A 17,856-nucleotide genomic window follows, 5' to 3' on the forward strand; every position below is an offset into this window, starting at 1 on the left:
CTTTATCAATGCAAAGTCCACTTCTGTAACTGTCCATGCAACATTTGGCTGGATTCTTTTCAGATAGGGCACAACGTAGGGTGTTGGATGCCTGGAATCTTTGGCACATTCTTCCACACTGCACCAAGAAAGGTGACTCATCTTGGACCTGTTCTGGCACGTGCACCGTCCAAGAAGATGCACGGCTTGAGAACTTCTGCAGCCCAGGTGTCAGTAAGGAGGCAATTTGAAGATAACAATTCGTTGTTGTGTAGTGGGGTAGCTATCCCAGTGCAAAGAATGGATAGGAGTGGAACCAGTCGATTAGGAGTCCTGCAATAGTTTTAGGCATGAAAATGTCTCGTCAATCATCCGATGTCGCTGAGATTGCTCGCCAAATACATTGTGTGAAGATCCAACCAGCTCACATTGTGTCCGAGAATATACAAGACTTTCCACTGACATCACCTTGCGGACATCACTAGCTCAGCATCAACAGTTTGTGTAGGTCTTTTCGGCTGCTTCCGATGGTCAAGAATATTGACAGGGAAGCCATAATACCTGGCGTCGATGTCACGGTACAAATGAGTTCTATTCGCTGCAGTCTCACTGGGTTCACCCTCAGTTTGCCGTCCTAGTACTTGCACCACTTCGTGACAGGTTGAGTAAAAAGGTCCTGACTGAGCATGATTTTTGTAGGAGCTATGCGCTTGGCTCAAGGACCCTGACATGTACAAAGAGTATCATCGACAGTATAACCACAACAACCGGATAACCGTCTCAGAATGGAATGTGGCAAACAACACTGCAGAGCGGGATGTCATCTTCCTTATGCCCTTCAGAGGACCAAACATCCTGAAAAGAGCCATTGGTGAGCTTCAAACCACTTCCATTGTAGCTTCATGTGCATGCCTCTGCTTTCCTGTGCTTCTGTGCTCATGCAATGACCGCGGTGTGTTTGCTTGCAGGCACTGATGTGATCCGGGTTCATGACCAGCATAGTGTCACAGCTGAGCTCGAAGATGAGGCAGGGGAGGCCAATATGGATGAATTGCCTCCGCTGCGATCTGTAATCTTTGAATCCAAACCTGCCATTGCTCCCAAAGGGCAGCCAGACATACCCTTCGCCGAAGTCAAGTTCATCTTTACTAATCTGATCATGCCGAGCGGGCAGCCTGCTTGCAAGGTCAACAATCTGCACCTCAAGGGTTTCATTCAAAAGCTGAAAAGTCATGCTGGATTGAATCGAGTTCCATGTTTGAATGCTGCATGTGTTCTGGGGGAGAGTGATTGCTTCCTCGAGGGTAAGCCCTCACTCATGGAAAGTGCAGGTGAATGTGACCATCAGCTGCACAGCGGTATCTTTTCCATGGCTGTGGGCGCTGCACTCTGTCATCGAGAAAGTGATGGGCGCTCAGTGCAAGTTCACAGCCGACGGGCTCATCGAATTCTGGCAGAAGGAGTGCAAACTGAAAGAGGCTGCAGTGAGCACCTCTCGCATGCACAGCACAAGCTTTTGCATGCGTGCACCCTGCCATATTTGTGATTTCAAGGTGCCATGCATTGCAGTCTGTCGGCTGACATTCTCATGCAACAGCATAGCATCTCACTGCTGTTATCCATCATGTGCAGGAGCAAGAAGCTGCAGAGGCAGATCTGAGGGAGGAAGCTGAACATGTTGGCACGAAGCCCAAGGGAGAAGAGGCAGAGCAGGAAAGCTTCCAGGAGGAGCCTTCACCCACAGCCCCAACTGTGATGCCAGATGATGTGGTCAGCATCGGGAGCAGTGTATACCACGATGCTGAGGACGATCTGCAGGTGCCCAACACAGCGCAGCACACCTCTAAGAAGGTACCTGCATCTGCTCCTTGCATGCTGCAGTCTCTGCAGCATCATGGTATGATGATGGCTGACAATCAGCCCAGATAATTAACATTGACGCCCAGTCTGCTCCAGTGCGCAGCATGCTGGAGCCCAGATGATGTCTTGCTTGGCTGTCATTACTGGAGAAGAAGTAAAATGTCCATCTTTTTGGCATGCAGCAGGAAGGGGGAGGTTGGAAGAGGGTCTTCTGCTGTTTTGGAGCGTGCGGCAAACAGGAAAAGGAGGCGCCCACCCGAGCCCGATTGATGGACTGAGGGTGGATGGGAAGCATGCCCAACTTGTACAGAAGTTGTAAATTGCAGGAAATCCCTGCCTGTGGCTCGGGCGTGCTGAACTTGCAAAAGCAGCGACGACACCCTAAGTGGCTGTTGTCCCATTGCAAATTCATGTGACATGGGCATCATGTACATACATAGAGGATCTACCTTGCTTTGGTTTGTGTTGTGGAAATTTTTGGGTGCAATCTGAGAGCAGGAGAAGGTTTCTTGAAGGGGCCAGGCTACACCCCCTGGAGGGTATATTGCAGACCCCCTGAAAAGGGAGCTGCAATGTCAAATCGGATAGATAGAAGGCAAATCCATCTGAAGGCCGGCTGAATTCAATATACTTGAATGCCTTCGTGAAAAAGACAGATAATAGAAACTATGATGTTGTAAAGCTCACAGAGCTCGATAGCTAAAACTAAGCGAACAAAATGCAGTCTCTACGTGAAGGATTTGCATCTTGCAGTTACAAGGTCCTCGAGTCACAGCATGGATTTCCAAAGAGGGTGCCCCTTCAACAGAATAGAATACAGGTTTTCGAAAAGATTGCACACAGATGTCCTTCTGGAAGGCAAACGGTGAAAGTGAGCGCAAATACATCAGCTGCGACCTTGGAAAAGCTAACCAGTGCCACAAGGATGCCCTCGCTTCCGTTCGTCAAAGTCGCAGAACAAGAGGACATGAAGCTAGCACTCATGCTGAACGTGATCGATCCCACAATCGGTGGCGTTTTGATCATGGGAGAGAGGGGGACTGGCAAATCAGTTGCGGTGAGTGTACAGCGTTATGCCAGCTCAGAACGTCCACTTTGATATCATACTAGCGACATTGTACGAGTAAATCTTCAGCTGTATAAGTTCATTCCTCATTATGTTTGCAAAAATCTGCACAGGTGAGGGCCATGGTGGACTTGCTGCCTGAGATAGAGGTGGTGGCAGAGGATGCCTTCAACTCTCACCCCACAGACACAAAGCTGATGGGGCCAGACGTGCTGCAGCGCCACAGGAACGGCGAGCAGCTGCCAATGGTTAGAGTGAAAACCCCACTGGTGAGAATAGCCTCGCCAAATCCCTCACACAAGAATATCATGGGTATGCAGCTCATGTCGTGCTTTGCCACCACATACTTGACATTCTGCATAGCCTTTCTGAGCGTGCATCTCCCTGCGTTGGGTGTGGGGTGTCACCTCTCTCTTCTCTGTACACAGAGGTGAAGAGCAGAAAGACAAGGGGGCTCATGTTTTGGGGTATTTCAGGTGGAGCTGCCCCTGGGCGCAACAGAGGACCGCATCTGCGGTACCATCAACATCGAGAAGGCGCTCCAGGAGGGCGTCAAGGCCTACGAGCCCGGCCTGCTGGTGAGCCCCCTTTTTGAGCTTTACCCGCTGCCATTCTTCACCTCAACATTTTTCAGTGGTGGTCCCAGACTTGCTTGCTCGCATTTTGATCTGGGCCTTCTTGTACACACAGAGAAATGCACGTCCATATTGTGAAGTTTCCATGCCGACCTTAGGGCATCAATGGGTGCACTGCCCGACTCAGCCAGGCAGCACATAGATCATTTAGAAGAAGTGCACATACCATTGAAGTACTGATGTGCTGTGGAATGCGCGCAGGCGAAGGCGAACCGGGGCATCTTGTATGTGGACGAGGTGAATCTGCTTGATGATGGTTTGGTGGACGTTGTGCTTGACAGCAGTGCCAGCGGCGTCAACACAGTGGAGCGCGAGGGTATCGGCATCGTTCACCCCGCCAAATTCATCATGATCGGCTCCGGCAACCCCCAGGCGCGCACCTGCCCCCCGTTAAAGGGCTTTACTAGTTGAGCATGACCGGCGTGTGGCTCACAGCACGCGGGCACATGCACAGAGTCTATGCTAGTCTAGCAGGATGGGCGTGTGCAGGATGGGCGTGTGGCTTAGAGCATGCGAGCACATGCAGAGCTTCAAAGGGGAATATGGAATTTGATAGAGCAGCGTGTTAACTGCTGAGTACAGTACGATGGGCTTGGCACAACCTCCAAACCTTCTCACACAGAGCGCATGGGCTAATTTATAGCAGCGCAGGCTGGCTTGCTCCTGCTAAGAAGCATGCTTGCCCTGTCTGCCTGGCTAATTGTGTGTGGCTTTGTGTCATCTCAAGCTCCTCTCTGCAGCTCGTGCAGCTGATGGGCTGCCACCCCAAGGCAGCCATTCTGTCATGGGTGGGCGCAAACAAGGCAGCAGGGGTGTAACTGTGTGGGTGTGCATGGAAGCAGGAGGGGGAGATGAGGCCACAGCTGCTGGATCGTTTCGGTATGAGCGTCAACGTGGCCACGATGCAGAACATTGCGGCCAGGACGCGCATGGTGCTGGACCGCATCGCCTTTGAGAACGTGCGACCCCCGCACCCAGCTAACCTCCCATAAGCACACTTCTTCCCGCATGATCTCTGAGCAGGTCACCTTCACTTAGCCAATGGCACGCCACCCGGCAATGTGCTTCACAGTGGGAGACTTGAAGCCATCCTCAGCTTGCTTCTGTCGTCCTGGTCTCAAGGAGGCCCTGACCTTGCATTTTGGCGCCAGCTCTAGACCTATGATGCTCAGTACACCGGGATCCTAGGGGCTCCTCTGCAGGCGTCAAAGCTGTGTGATCTCACGTCCACTAGCAACAGCACAGAACCGCTTCAGCCGTGTCGAACTGCATGTACACCATCCATCCTGATGATGTGGCAGGTAGTCAGCAGTCATAATTGACAGTAATGCGCGCGCAGGACCCGGACGCCTTCTGCGTGGAGGCGGAGGAGGAGCAGGCGGCGCTGCGAGCGCAGCTGACGGCCGCAACCGAGGCGGCGCCGGGGATCGCGATGGCGCGCGAGCTCAAGGTGACCATTAGCGAGATCTGCTCCCTGCTGGACGTGGACGGCATCCGTGGGGACATCACCACCAACAAGGCCGCACGCGCCCTGGCCGCCTTTGAGAGCAAGGACACCGTCACCATCGACCACGTGCGCCGCGTCATCGGCCTCTGCCTTAACCACCGGTGCGTCGACCCTTTTCTTTTCTCTCTTCCGCCCCAACTGCTGCACCGGACAAATACTGTACATTGTGCACTTGAGCCAGCCCCCATAGGCTTTTCCTGAACCACCGAGCGACGCTGTCTCCCTTTGGAATCTTTTGCAATGGCTGGGTAACACAAAAACGTGGTCCTGCGGGTGTTGTAATTTATCTTGAATAGGGAACCGGGCGCAGGACGGAGCAAGCCTGTACTTTTGCTTTGAACAGCATTGGGTTGCAAGAACATGTGGTGCTCTTTGAGAACAAGAAGGCAATATATCACGACATGGCCTCCACCCTCAAAGCAATTGTGTCCGTGTCGCATGATGATCACAAGTCACGCTATCCTGATCACGCCCGGCGCAATGCTGCAGGCTGAGGAAGGACCCTCTGGAGACCATCGACAGTGGCACAAAGGTGGCGCTGGCCTTCCGGCGAATCACAGACCCCCAGCGCGCAGCCAAGGAGGAGAAGGCCAAGAAGGAGGCAGAGGCCGCAGCCGCCAAGGCTGCAGAGAAGGCCAACAAAAAGGCCGGCGCCTGGGGCGGACTGCCTGGCCCAAAACGATGAGATAGCCTGTAAATTGACGGCGACCTTCTTGCCTCCAGAAGCTGAGGCCTCAAAAGGGGGAAGCTGAGCCAGCGGTGAGCCTTGCTCCAAAGTTGGTGTCAAAGCCATGTTGCGCGAGGACTTCTGCGCCCGCTTATTTAGGGAGTGAGGCAGATTGCGAAAGGGGCCTGGTGGGGCCTGCCATGCATGAGGCGATGAGCTGCAGGGGCGCAGTCAGCGAAGGTTGCCATCCTGCATGTGGACTGCAACCTGAGGAAAAGTAGCTGGCATTTTTGGTACCAACTGGACCCTCAGGCACGAGCTTGCCCTCCAGGTGGGGCATGAGTTCAAAGCAGGGGTGCTTGAGAAGAAGCCTGGGACTAATTCACTCGGAATTTTGAAGGCCATGAGATGGGCAGAAGTTTCATTCTGCGCCAGAGCAGGACAAATGATGTTGGTTTAGCGGTGGTGTGGCATGCACCGATGCTTCTTATGAGAGCGGCAAAGCTCAGAGGCCTGCACAGGAGGTAGCTGCGCAGGCCTGGGCGGTCATAATGGTACTTATGACCAGAGCATGATTATTGCCTGACGGGCCTCAGGGTTTGTTCAGTGAATTGTTATTGGCATTGCGAACAAATGCGGCCTGTTCTGCGTTTCAGGTACTATTAACAAGTTGACCGCAATACTTTTAGCGAGAAATACTGAAAAATTGAAGAGCACCCATCAAAGGGAGGCATTGGCACAGTGTATGGTATGGACCTAGTAAGAAGCGAATCTGCACACTGGTGGGCATGGGCCCAGTGACCCAGAATTTGAGAGATTTCATTCTCAACCATTGTGGCAACTTGCTTGAGACCCGTGACAGTACTTTCAAGAATTGTAGCACAATTCTTATTGGAATCCAGGTTAAAAGCACCGAGCCGTGTGATTTCTGGTGGCAGCTTGAGGGACTACCTGACTTGAGCAGATCAACAGTCACTACCGTAGTGACTTGATGTGACATGATGTGGTGCTGCTGTGTGCCAGCATGCTGTTGCCGCTGCGGCAGCGGCGTCGGCCCTGGTGAACACTGTCATGGCATGCTGGCAGAAATATCTACACATGCATGCATCTTCTAGCCACGCTTCGGCTCAGGCCAGGAGTGAGCAACTAGAGCAAGAAGAAGAAGAAGAAGAAGAAGAAGAAGAAGAAGAAGAAGAAGAAGAAGTTTACAAGAGCAAAGGCCATGTTCACAATTGCCAAATGCAGGAGAGCGGAATTGGCCCCGATGCATAAATTATCTCCCCTCCGACACGGCTCTTTCGAAGTCTCTTAATGCCGTCGGTGTCTTCGGGGCACAGAGACGCATGTGTTTCCCCCAGAACGGCCCGTCGTACAACTTTCTGAGATGTATAGACGGTGTTAGAAGGCATGGACTTAGGAGACCCAACCGGAAACGTTAAACGTCCTGCCAGATTGAATGTATGGGGTTGAGACGTTTCGTGAAGTTGGGCACGAAACGTCCTGAGGGATCGCAGAAGCACAATTGGGGGCATCTGATATCATCGGTTGCCTCGATAGGTTGGAAGCACTGCCGTGCGACATAGTCACGCATAGCTCGGTCACTCATTGGAATGCGGACAGAGGTATCCAGCAAGTGCTTTGCGACAGCCGTGACTGGCATCATCTTGCACATCATCATATTGAGCCAGGTTGTTGATTTCGTCACGGCAAAAGCGGTGAGGACCTCCGTGAGCAAGATGTAGACGCTTCAGATCACTCGTCTTCCCTTCCCAATGTCCCTCTTGGTCCTCGGCAGGCTATCGTCAAGCAGATAGTTGCAGACACAAATGTTATCTTGGGAAAATTATTGTTGTTGGAGGGTGTACAGACATGCCTCGGTACAGTGAATAAATGTCATGTCCATAGGAAGGCAAAGCATGACGAGAAGCGACTGTATGCAACAGGGTGCAGAAGAAGCATTTTGGACATGGTCTGCAGCTGCACTTCTCACCTTTACAGTTGCAGGATGCATCTATTGGGTTCAGAAGCAGTTTTGGCAGGGCAGGAATCCTATGGTCCACAGTGGTGAGGCCCATCGTAAAGCATCCCTCGTGGCTTGCTTAATACTTATCACTCCACTTGCAATGTATACATCTCTGGCTGAATGACTGGGACTTGACATTTATATCTCTGCCCAACAGTGGCAGATGACGGGGGCTGCAAGGAAACCTTGAAGCATCATGGCATCAACCCGCAAGAGGTTCTGGGCCGGGGCATGTTTGGCATAGTTTACAAAGGTGAACTGCCCAGCTACAAGGCCTGAACATCTCATGTACATCTGCCAATATCTTGCATCTACACGCCATGCGACACCTCAAGATATTAGAGATAAATTGCCATGCGCAGGGGAGTACCAGGGCGGCATTGTGGCAGTGAAAATTGCAGAGGTGACTGTACCTAAAGTCCATGCGAAGACCCATCTGACCGAAGTCAAGGTTGCCTCGTCGCTGACACATCCCAATGTGGTGAGTGACAATTCTCCCTCCTCTTCACAACACCTCTATAGGCCTTGCACTGCTGATCAATTTCATGCCTTGTGCATTGGTGTGCATATCAGGTTGACATTCTGCCATCAAGCAGGTCAATCCAGTTGCTTGAAGATCAGGGGCTGCTTGGAGGAGGGTCACCCTTCGTATTGCATCTGCATGAATTCTGCAGATGTTTGGTTGACCTGTTTTGCCTGACTGTGTGACTGATTGCGACCGTCATGCAGGTCAATCTGTACAAGGCAGTTGTGGAAAGGGTGAAGCCGGCGAGGACGGGCCTGCACAGGAAGATATCATCCCTGAGCTCCAAGGGCTCCTCTGACTGGGGCGAGGTGTTTGCAAGCTCGCCAGAGCTCCCCAAGGGCGAGGGTGGCATGTCCCCTGGAGGGCTGTCCAACATGAGCTCTAGCACTGAGGCTGCCTGGTCCTACAATCGCATCTCATCCCCTGCCAGCGTGAGTCACCCCTGCACACTCATATTCCCTTTCATTGACAGGACAGCGGGCTGGAAGTGCTCACACTGTAACACAGTCAGACTATCCATCTGTTCAATGTGGACCCTGCTTTATCTACTGCTCTTTCCCTGTTCTGCTGTGTCACAGAACAATGAATACTTGATGAAAAGGGACCAGACACATCAATGCATGACTTGGTGGTATTTGTATTATAGAATTGTATGATTGTACTGTGCATCTGTGACAGGTGACTTTCAGAGCTGCATCAATGCATTTTCATGCTATATCCTCTAAGAGTGACGAAGAAATTCCAAGCCCAATTACCTGATAGGATTTTGAGATTTGCGCGCAGGTGGGAGTGGGCGGCTCAGATATGGAGGGCATGGCATCACCGCCGGGGTCGCCCTTGCAAGACAATGATGGGATCCCCCCGCCGCCAAAATCGGTGTTCCAGGGGACGCCACCGAGGGCCCCCCAGCGCCAGAGCAGCGCTGACTCATCCACCACGCAGATGCTGACATCCTTCCTGCACCTGCGACTGCCGAGGTGCACTCTCTTTCCCCTCCATTGACACACGCACACATGCGCAGGCCAAACAGATGTGCGTGCTTTGCTTCAAAGCAGATGATGCCCATCAGATCAGCAGTCTTGTTTTGCTGCGTTGACTTCTCACTTTAACTAGACAAAACATCCCACCTGACACTTCATTTGAAGATACAAGGTAGAGGATATGTGCACACAGGGTGTTGGCATGTACTTGGCACTCTCATTATGGCTGATTATTGGGTATGAATTTCCCCTTGTATGGGTGCAGGAGGCGCAGCCCTGCAGAGGTCAGTCCAGGCTCTGACAGGAGGGAGGCCGAGGGGAGCAGTGGCCAGAGCCTGGGCTCAGCGCGCTCCAGCAGCATGGTCACCTTCCGCTGCATCTTTGTCATGGAGTTCTGCGATGCAGGTGCCTCCCTCCTGCCACCCACCAGCTCCCTAATATTGACCTCCTCACCTCGTCACCTCCCCACTTAAATCTCGTAAAGGAAGCCAAGCTGTTTCCGCTCAGAGGGACAGTCACAGCCATGGAATGATGCGCTCCCGGTGCAGGATGTGCAAGTGTGACATTCCTGCAGCCGAGGATACAATCAATCTTTGTTCTTGCTCAGTCCCATCGAGCTGCCAAAACCACTATAATGGGGCTTTGGAGCATGCCCCTTACCTAAGAGCCCTGTGTAGGAAAGTTACCCCTCCCCAACTATCATGATTCTTGTACACGGTTCACGCTACTACACGCAACAGGACATTGTCTTGAGCATGAAATGGGGTGCATGCAGGAACGCTGTGGATGGCAGTCAGGCAGGGGGCGTACCATCGGGCGGACGGCCAGCCGCGGCTGCATGCAATCCTGTGCACTGCAATAGAAGTGGCGGAGGGCGTCGCGCACATGCACGCGCACCGCATCGTGCACCGCGACCTGACCACACGCAACGTCCTGCTCAAGCACGAGCCTGCCATCCAGCGCACCCGCGCCAAGGTTAGCGCTCTCTCGGTGCCCCCATCAGAGTCCATGGGAACACTGTATCACCCAGCTGCTGTTTGAGTGTCCCCCTTGCAGGGTATTACCGAGACAACTATCAAGCCAACTGCTTTAAATTCCCTGCCCCCGGTTTGTCTCGGGGTAGGAAGGAGTGGGCAGTGCCTGCTTGAACCCAAAGGTTGTAAGAAGCCTTCAAATGGAAATTAAATTCAAAATGGTCCTGTATTGGAGCCGTGTGTATGTTGTACATGTTGTAGTGTTGCAGCTCTTACCCAAGGATTGCCCTTGAAAGGAGGTGCAGAGGGCTCAGCGAGCATGCGCTGTGCAGGTGTCTGACTTTGGGCTGAGCATGCTGTTCAAGCCGGGGCAGGAGCAGGCGGTGGCGATGCAGCACGGCACGCTCGCATTCATGCCCCCAGAATTGCTCACCAGCGACATCCTCTCCTACGCGACCGACGTCTACTCCTTCGGCATGCTGCTCTGGGAGATGATCGCCTCCGAGGTGCGCCCGCCGCAGCACCGCAATGTTTGTGTCATGCCCTGCTTGAAAGTCAGGCATTGGATCAGCTCTGAATAGGTCGCGATGTAATGCGATTGACCGACTGACTCACTGGCGCAATCAAAGCAGCATGCAATTCTTGTATGAACACCTTGCAAAGCAGCAGTATAGTATCTAGTCCTGTCCCATCAAGACAGGAGTCACTGCCTTTGCAGCATAGTATATTCTTTCAAGACCCCGCGCATGCAAATACGCTGTGCTATAGTCCCCAGATGGCCACTTTGGCTTGTCAAGACAACTCTTCACGGCTCTATCTTGCCCCTCATGTGCTTTGTTTGTGCATAAGTGATTGATTGTGTGGGTGCCTGTGCGCAGACGCCCTATGCTGGCCTGTCGGAGCAGCAGATCATCCACCGGAAGCTGCATGAAGCCGTGGACATGCCATCGCCCGGCAGCTGTCCCGCTGTGCTGGCGGAGCTGATGCAGGCGTGCCTGAGCAGGCAACCCTCCCAGCGGCCTAACATGGCAACCGTCACCTCCCGCCTGCATGCGCTGCTCGCCATGTTCTGGTCTGACGACGACAACTGAAGCCTCTTGTCATGCCCCGAGATGTTCAACATAATTCCCAGATTGACACCCCCAGAATCCCGTCTGCTGGGGTCCTGGCCTCGTCCCAGTGGTGCCAGATTGAGTATGTGTCTCACAAGCTTTCACAATGTCAGTCTCCTCGTGAGCTCAAAAGCTAATATGGCAGGGGGAGGGCCGAGGCATGGTCACTTTGAGTCGGCATGCAGTAGAGACTAAACAAGATTTTACAACCCGCGGCCGGCTGAGGTGTCTCTTAAAGGGAACCCATTTTCCTTACTTGTGCAGAGTGTCTCTGACGACAGCTGGCATGGTCTAGATGCGCTGATTGCGCGGTCGAGACCGGCACCTGTCTCGGCCATTTGGCTGGCGTTTTTAATCTTTTCATCAGGGGTTTCACATTGGAGTGTATTGCGCATTTCGGGCTTGCAGCATGCCGACATCCAGCATGACAGGCAAGGCAGCAATGCTCAGCCATTTCTGCAGCAGAGTACAGCAAATCATGCAGATGCCCACTGTCTCAGGGCTCTGCGTATGTGTATCAAAGAAACATTTTCAAGGACTTTCATGGCCCCATCTTTGGAGAGGATCTGAGGGAGGCGTTTGGAGGCCGTTGCGGTAAGACTGGCCGGTGAGGGAATAAATATTGTTGATCCTTGTGAACAGCTTTAAAGTATGTTTTGACATGGATTTTTGAGGCATGCCCCCATGCGCGCTGGCCCACACGGGCTTGATTTAATGCTTTTCTTTCCAACTGGCCGCGCATATGGGCATGCTTCAGGAGATTCAAATTCCCCTTTTGGGAGTGCTGCAGGTGACGGAGGATGCCTGCCATCCTCCTGATGCATTTTGGCCTGGTCTGCAGCTGCATCTTTTGCGGGTGCTTAGAGGGTGCAGCTGCTGTGCGGTAGCTAGACAAACACCTAGCTAATGCAAACAGGATAGGTATTAGAGGCTCTGGGCAAACAAACTGAGTGAGGCAAGCAACGAGGTGTATTGAATGGTCTCAGACTCAAGACAGCTGGTGGTTGGTGGCGCAATATGAAAGTTTGACTGATCCATTGCACATATGCGGACAAACAGAGTTGGGTGTTACAGTAAGTATTCAAGGTTCACTCATTGTAAAGCCAACTGTTGAGTTTCAACAAGGACACATTTAAATACAGGCCAGGGTGTGCATGAAAAAATGTGCCTCTACATGACATTGCTGGTATGGCACGTCACTGCAACAAGGCAGGGGTGGCTGATGACCATGATTGCTAGCAATCATCGTGTCAATAAGCAGTTGGGTCCCAACTGTTGCCACATGACTGCCTCTGTGTTGTAAGCTTGCTGATGCCTTGCGCCTATTTCTGATTCACTATTTGCTGCATCTGCTGCTCTGCAGCGCTCGTCAGCTCTGCAAAGCGTGCACCCACCCTTGCAGAATGCTTCATGAACTTCTGGCAACACCGCTCCACACACTACGTGAAGGGCACATAGCCGTTCAGGCACCAGTGCACCACAGTCCCGATCATGATGACAGCTGCCCATACAGCAGTCACTTGGGCACATGCTGCAATTGATGTGGATGTCTCACCTTCTCTTCCGAGCTGTCGAGATCCTTTCTCCTGAATGACTCTACACAGTCCTTGAAGCACCTCTCCACCAAGCCATTGTACATGCGCAAACTGCCACACAGGACTCAGCACAATTACAAAGATGCATTTCTGTAGATCTAGTTAAATGAAATAGTGACATTCGTGTCATTGAAAGAGACTGCTTGTGAGAAAGATCCAGATCAGCCAGATCACAAGGCCTCGCCTCACCTATCTCGAACCTGCATCTCCTCTATCTTCTGCATGAGTTCATTTCTCTGCGCTTCTGGCAGCTGTTCGAGGCCTTCCATGGCCTGATTCATCGTGAATTAATTCTGCAGTCACAGCAATACCACTTGTATTCTCCGCTCCTCCGAGACAGCAACGCTCTCACAAGGTAATCACAGCCTCTGTGATTGCGCAGCCACAGAAACGTTTATTGTAGACTCAAGCTTCCTTTCTATCCTGTTTCACACCATCGACGGCGAATCAAGTATGAAGTCGCTAGTAAAGCACGCCGGTGTTCGACCGTGGTCCCACGACAAAGCATGCAATGCAAGATGGCATCGATCAGATGTATTGGCAGAGGTTTTCTTAATCCAAATCTCACGATGAGTTCACTGCATGTCTAGCAAGATCAGTATGGCTGAATTAATACAAGGGCTGCAGATCCTACGAAGACCTTGAAAGTCAAGGATCAATTTGCACAAAGAGAGGTTGCTTGTTTCCCGCGTATTAGTCCCAAGTCTATCTTCAAGGTCTGCTGATGCTACAAAATACAATTTCGAAACATGGAGATTCGAGATTCTGTTGTCAGGTTTTGCCACAGCTTCGGTGCCGTTGCTGATGATGCCGTCCTGGATTATATCACCGGCATCATAGAAGACGCGGAGACAGATAATGTGGATCTGGAAGAGATCGAAGACGTTGTGACAGGGTTCTTTCCAAAATTCAGCTCATTACCGGAAGAACGCAGGCATCAAGTGCTGTGGAATTTGCTGCAAGAGGTAAATTCGAGGTCCTTCATTCTCTGCTTTCTCGGAACAGCAATAGTAGAATGTTGAATTGCATTCGCTCAAAGACGTCCCCATTGCATTGAATCCTTGCAAATGCTGGAAGTATATTTCATGATCGGTGTGCAGGCCCAAACATGCCAGGGCAGAGCCAGGGAGGGGGAGGACGCAGATTCCCCAACATCCATCGAGATACACGAGGGAATCGAGCCCATCAAGCAATTGCAGTCCCTTTCCCTTGGGTGAGATCTCCAGACTATCACTTGTGTTATGGAGACCAGCTATTCTGCCCAGTACTTTGGTGGCCCAGCAAGGAGGCTTCATTCTGCTACTCATTCATGTACCGTTCTTGTCTGCAGGGACGCCACCAGCAGCCCTAATGCAGCAGAGCTGAGGCCACGGTCGCAGCCTGATGCGCGTGCTGCACCGCCTGGCTGGACGCCCTGTTGCGATGACATGAATACAGGCGGCCATGCAGTGGAGGCACTTGCAAATTTCTGGCCTGAACAAGTCCAGTTCTGTCCAGAATATGCAGCCCACATCCTGCATGCAAAGGGACTGGGCTGCATCGAGGTGAGCCCTGTACCATTCTGTGGATGTCATGGGGATACCTTGTCATTTGGGTTTCAATGCAACTGTGTCTGCTTTCAATTCTCCATTGTTCTGTGAGGGCTAAATCACCCAGATTCCCAGCATGATTGGCGTTCTTTCTACATTGCAGGCCACTGCCAATTGGATCCTGGAGGTTGGACCTGAGCAGGTGCAGCGCCAGCAGGAGCTGTGGATGAGGGAATCCGAAAAGGAGGTGGAGGCGCGAGAGGCTGCCAAGCGTGCCGAGAAGGAAGCTCGGAAGAAGACTCTGGCAAAGTGCGCGTTCATGCATGCACAAAGCAGTCCTACTCGATTGTTTTGAAATTCCTAATGATCTGTGTTGTAGACAATTGCTGGTTCACCAGTGTTAAGGAGCAGTTATGGTGTGCTGTGCATGCAGATTCTCGCTTCAAGCCGAGAGCACAGCAGCGCCAGCAAAGGGCAGGGGGAAGCATGCAGGGAATGTGGAGCCATGGATGGCAGCAGACACAGCATCAACCAAAAAGGGGGTGCGCTACAGGGACGGCCAGCTTGTGTCAACACGCGGAGAGAAGTTTTTAGTGGAGACCATCGGCACTGAGTGGAATGGAGGCTCTGCAGGGAAAGTGTACACTAAGGGAAAGCGAGGCAAGGGTGTGATCTAATTTAGTACGTGCAATGCTACCTTTTGCAGCCAATGTACCAATATGTCAGTCTGACCAGCATGCCAGGCACTTATAACATGAAAATCCGCAAGTATCATAGACGATTTCAAAGAACCGTTCAAATATAATATTCATAGTGATGTTGGCCAATTTCAAGTTGGCGCACTATATTATAAGTATGTTGCCAATTAATTGCCCAATATTATTGGTGCGAACAGTGCCAGCATTAACCCATGACCCGCATCCTGCAACTGCTAGATGGCATTGCTAGATGGCATTGCCTGGTATGGATCAGCATTAATCTATGTGTAGGGCAGCATTAGCACTTGCCCTGTTGGCCACTGCAACATACAACAGCTGGCAAGAAATACATGCAGCGCCTGATCTGGCTCATGCACTGACTTGCTTCGTTCAAGGGAATTTCACCCACGAGAGGAACAGTTCATTCATGCAACTATGCTGTAAGAGACAGTGCTTAACAGATAGGATCGTACTGAAAGTGTGCATGGCTTCTATAATGTGGAACTGAAGATCCTGTTAGACAGTCCTACGTCAAGGCATGGGGGGCACCTTCTCTTCTGAGGCCGAAGGCCAGGGTCAGGAGAATGGCCAACAGACTAACAACAAAATTGCGGAGCGGCCCTCGGCCCTCGTTATTTGTGGACCTTCTGGGGTGGGAAAGGGAACCCTCATCAAGAAGCTGATGGATGGTTCCCCACTGTTCGGCTTTTCGTGCTCTCATACTACCAGAGCCCCCCGTGAAGGAGAACAGGTGATTTTATTCCAAAACAATTGCAATTTCAGAGGATGCCCTCCGAAGTGTGACCGACGTTGTCCTTTGATTGTTTTCTTGATGGAGGAGTTTGAGTTCGCTAGTACTATTGTTTTTTGACTCAGGCACGCTTCTCTTATTAACGGATATATTTCATTGCTTGCAGCATGGTGTCCACTACCATTTTGTTTCGAAAGCGGACTTTGAGAAGGGCATTGAAGAAGGACTCTTCTTGGAATATGCACGCGTGCATTCCAACATCTACGGAACATCATTCCAGGTATTCCACGTATGACTTTGTTTACACGCGTGTTTATCGTGTTCCTAGGTTGGGGGTGTGTCCTAAGGTCGCAGTGCTCTTGCTGCTTCCCAACCATATTGCACCATCGTCCAGGCATACTGAATTCTGCGAGCATACCTAACGACTTAGCTGGGATGCCTTTGATTCTTGAACAATTCAATCGACAGCTGGGATGACATGATCAAGTTCTCTACAGGCCGTGGAGGACGTTGCATCTTCTGGCAAGTGCTGCATCCTGGACATTGATGTACAGGGCGCACGGCTGGTGCGGCGCAGCGCCCAAAAGGCCATCTTTGTCTTTGTCGCCCCGCCCAGCACAGAGGCCTTGGAGCAGCGCCTGAGGGGCCGCGGCACTGAGAGCGAGGAGCAGGTTCAGGAGCGTCTGCAGGCTGCCAAGGAGGAGATTGCCAGGTACTCCATCCCATGCACTCTTCATCTCCATGACCTCAAACGTCTCCAGGGCTCTGTTGCCAGCACTGGTCGACAAGCATCCACCAGAAGCCTGGCAGTGTCTTTTCATGCAGTTTGATCAGGCATGCGGCAGAAATGTTTTCATTAGACACACGTCAGTAATTGTTGCGTTTCAATCAACCAGGTCATCGTTGAAGATGACGTAGTCATAAAGCCCCTGCTCCTTGATGCTGCAGCACACACAAACCCTGCTGTAACAGTGCTCCATGCATGCCCACATATCCACCTCATTTGCATAGGAGCATGTTGACATGGGGCAAGCACCAGGAAAGCACAACTTTGAATATCACATGATTTGGGTTTGTGTGTGCTGCAGCATCAAGGAGCAGGGGCTGTATGACTACGTCATCTTCAACGATGACCTGGAGGACGCCTTTGCTCAGCTGACACTGGTGGCTCGGCGTGCGCTGGCCGGCCAGGTGGGCAATGGGTCTGGGTCCATCTCTGGGCCAGTCACCCTGGTTGCTGACGAGGACCCAGCAGCCGCAGCAAGCACTTCATCTGCAGAGCCTCCTGCAGAGCCCCCAGCTGATCAAGCCAATGTGCGCCCACTTCCTCTGCCCTGTATGTGCAAAAGCTGGGGTGTTGATTGAACTATTGATAGCACAGATGTTGCACAATCGAAACTGATCGATGTCTGTACTTACCACCATGGATGGAATGACAGCGAAATCTCTGAACATCTTTATTTCTGACATAGTTGGGACTTGGCTTGGGTGTCCATCTCCAAAACTATTTTGAGTGAATGAAGCCTTGCCTGTGCAACAGGCGGAGGTGTCTGAGAGTGCTCCCCTTCTGACACCAGCAGCCTCGAGTGGAGCACCGCCAAAGGAAAATAGTGCTGCCCCAGATACAGCATCTGCAGATGAAGAAAAAGCACCTGCGACAGATCCTGCAATCGCCTCAAAACCGGCAGGAATTGAAAGGTGCTCGCAATTTCTGTCATAGGACCCAAGAGCTTGGCACGGATATCATGCCTTGCAGAAAGGGGCCACCTGCAAGCTATGCATGGCATAGCTATTTTTCTTCCAAGACTGCAAGAATCCCACATTCTGTTACATGCCAGGCTTTTGCAGGTTGCTTGGAAGGTCCTCAGCAGGAATGTTGGCCCCTCCTAAGGAATGTGTAACGATTCTGCTGTATCGCTTGCTGTGCAGGTGGCGGGGCAAGGTGGCGATTGTG

The 17,856-nt window shown here is 51.9% G+C and overlaps 4 protein-coding genes across 4 annotated transcripts; 3 read left to right on the forward strand and 1 right to left on the reverse strand.

Annotated features, from left to right (window-relative positions):
* Positions 1–2,764: 2,764 nt before the first annotated feature.
* Positions 2,765–5,732, forward strand: COCSUDRAFT_35407 (magnesium-chelatase subunit; the record flags this gene model as incomplete). The annotated part of the gene is made up of 7 exons (XM_005650301.1): positions 2,765–2,896; positions 3,019–3,174; positions 3,382–3,483; positions 3,742–3,912; positions 4,383–4,499; positions 4,880–5,148; positions 5,537–5,732. The coding sequence occupies 7 exons, from the start codon at positions 2,765–2,767 to the stop codon at positions 5,730–5,732; spliced, it is 1,143 nt and encodes a 380-aa protein (XP_005650358.1).
* Positions 5,733–7,968: 2,236 nt separating this feature from the next.
* COCSUDRAFT_46388 (kinase-like protein) lies at positions 7,969–11,308 on the forward strand (the record flags this gene model as incomplete). Its single annotated transcript, XM_005650302.1, has 8 exons — positions 7,969–7,990; positions 8,100–8,218; positions 8,467–8,694; positions 9,047–9,240; positions 9,509–9,648; positions 10,019–10,218; positions 10,550–10,723; positions 11,096–11,308. The coding sequence occupies 8 exons, from the start codon at positions 7,969–7,971 to the stop codon at positions 11,306–11,308; spliced, it is 1,290 nt and encodes a 429-aa protein (XP_005650359.1).
* A 383-nt stretch (positions 11,309–11,691) lies between these two features.
* Positions 11,692–13,342, reverse strand: COCSUDRAFT_32387 (mitochondrial import inner membrane translocase subunit Tim9). Its single transcript, XM_005650303.1, has 3 exons — positions 13,114–13,342; positions 12,885–12,975; positions 11,692–12,768 (listed from the first exon to the last, which is right to left on the reverse strand). Exons 1-3 carry the CDS (start codon positions 13,203–13,205, stop codon positions 12,652–12,654), a joined length of 300 nt encoding a protein of 99 aa, XP_005650360.1. The 5' UTR covers positions 13,206–13,342; the 3' UTR covers positions 11,692–12,651.
* Positions 13,343–15,689: 2,347 nt separating this feature from the next.
* COCSUDRAFT_13055 (guanylate kinase) lies at positions 15,690–17,267 on the forward strand (the record flags this gene model as incomplete). The annotated part of the gene is made up of 4 exons (XM_005650304.1): positions 15,690–15,902; positions 16,069–16,182; positions 16,400–16,614; positions 16,991–17,267. 4 exons carry the CDS (start codon positions 15,690–15,692, stop codon positions 17,265–17,267), a joined length of 819 nt encoding a protein of 272 aa, XP_005650361.1.
* Positions 17,268–17,856: the final 589 nt, after the last annotated feature.

This window comes from Coccomyxa subellipsoidea, assembly GCF_000258705.1.
Source record: "Coccomyxa subellipsoidea C-169, whole genome shotgun sequence".
NCBI classification, from domain to species: Eukaryota; Viridiplantae; Chlorophyta; class Trebouxiophyceae; family Coccomyxaceae; genus Coccomyxa; species Coccomyxa subellipsoidea.

Coding starts and splice junctions, on each gene's coding strand:
- COCSUDRAFT_32387 (XM_005650303.1), bottom strand. CDS start 13,205: ATGAATCAGGCCATGGAAGGCCTCGAACAGCTGCCAGAAGCGCAGAGA. Junction 12,976..13,113: donor GAGATGCAGGTTCGAGATAG/GTGAGGCGAGGC, acceptor CCTGTGTGGCAG/TTTGCGCATGTACAATGGCT. Junction 12,769..12,884: donor TCGACAGCTCGGAAGAGAAG/GTGAGACATCCA, acceptor CCCTTCACGTAG/TGTGTGGAGCGGTGTTGCCA.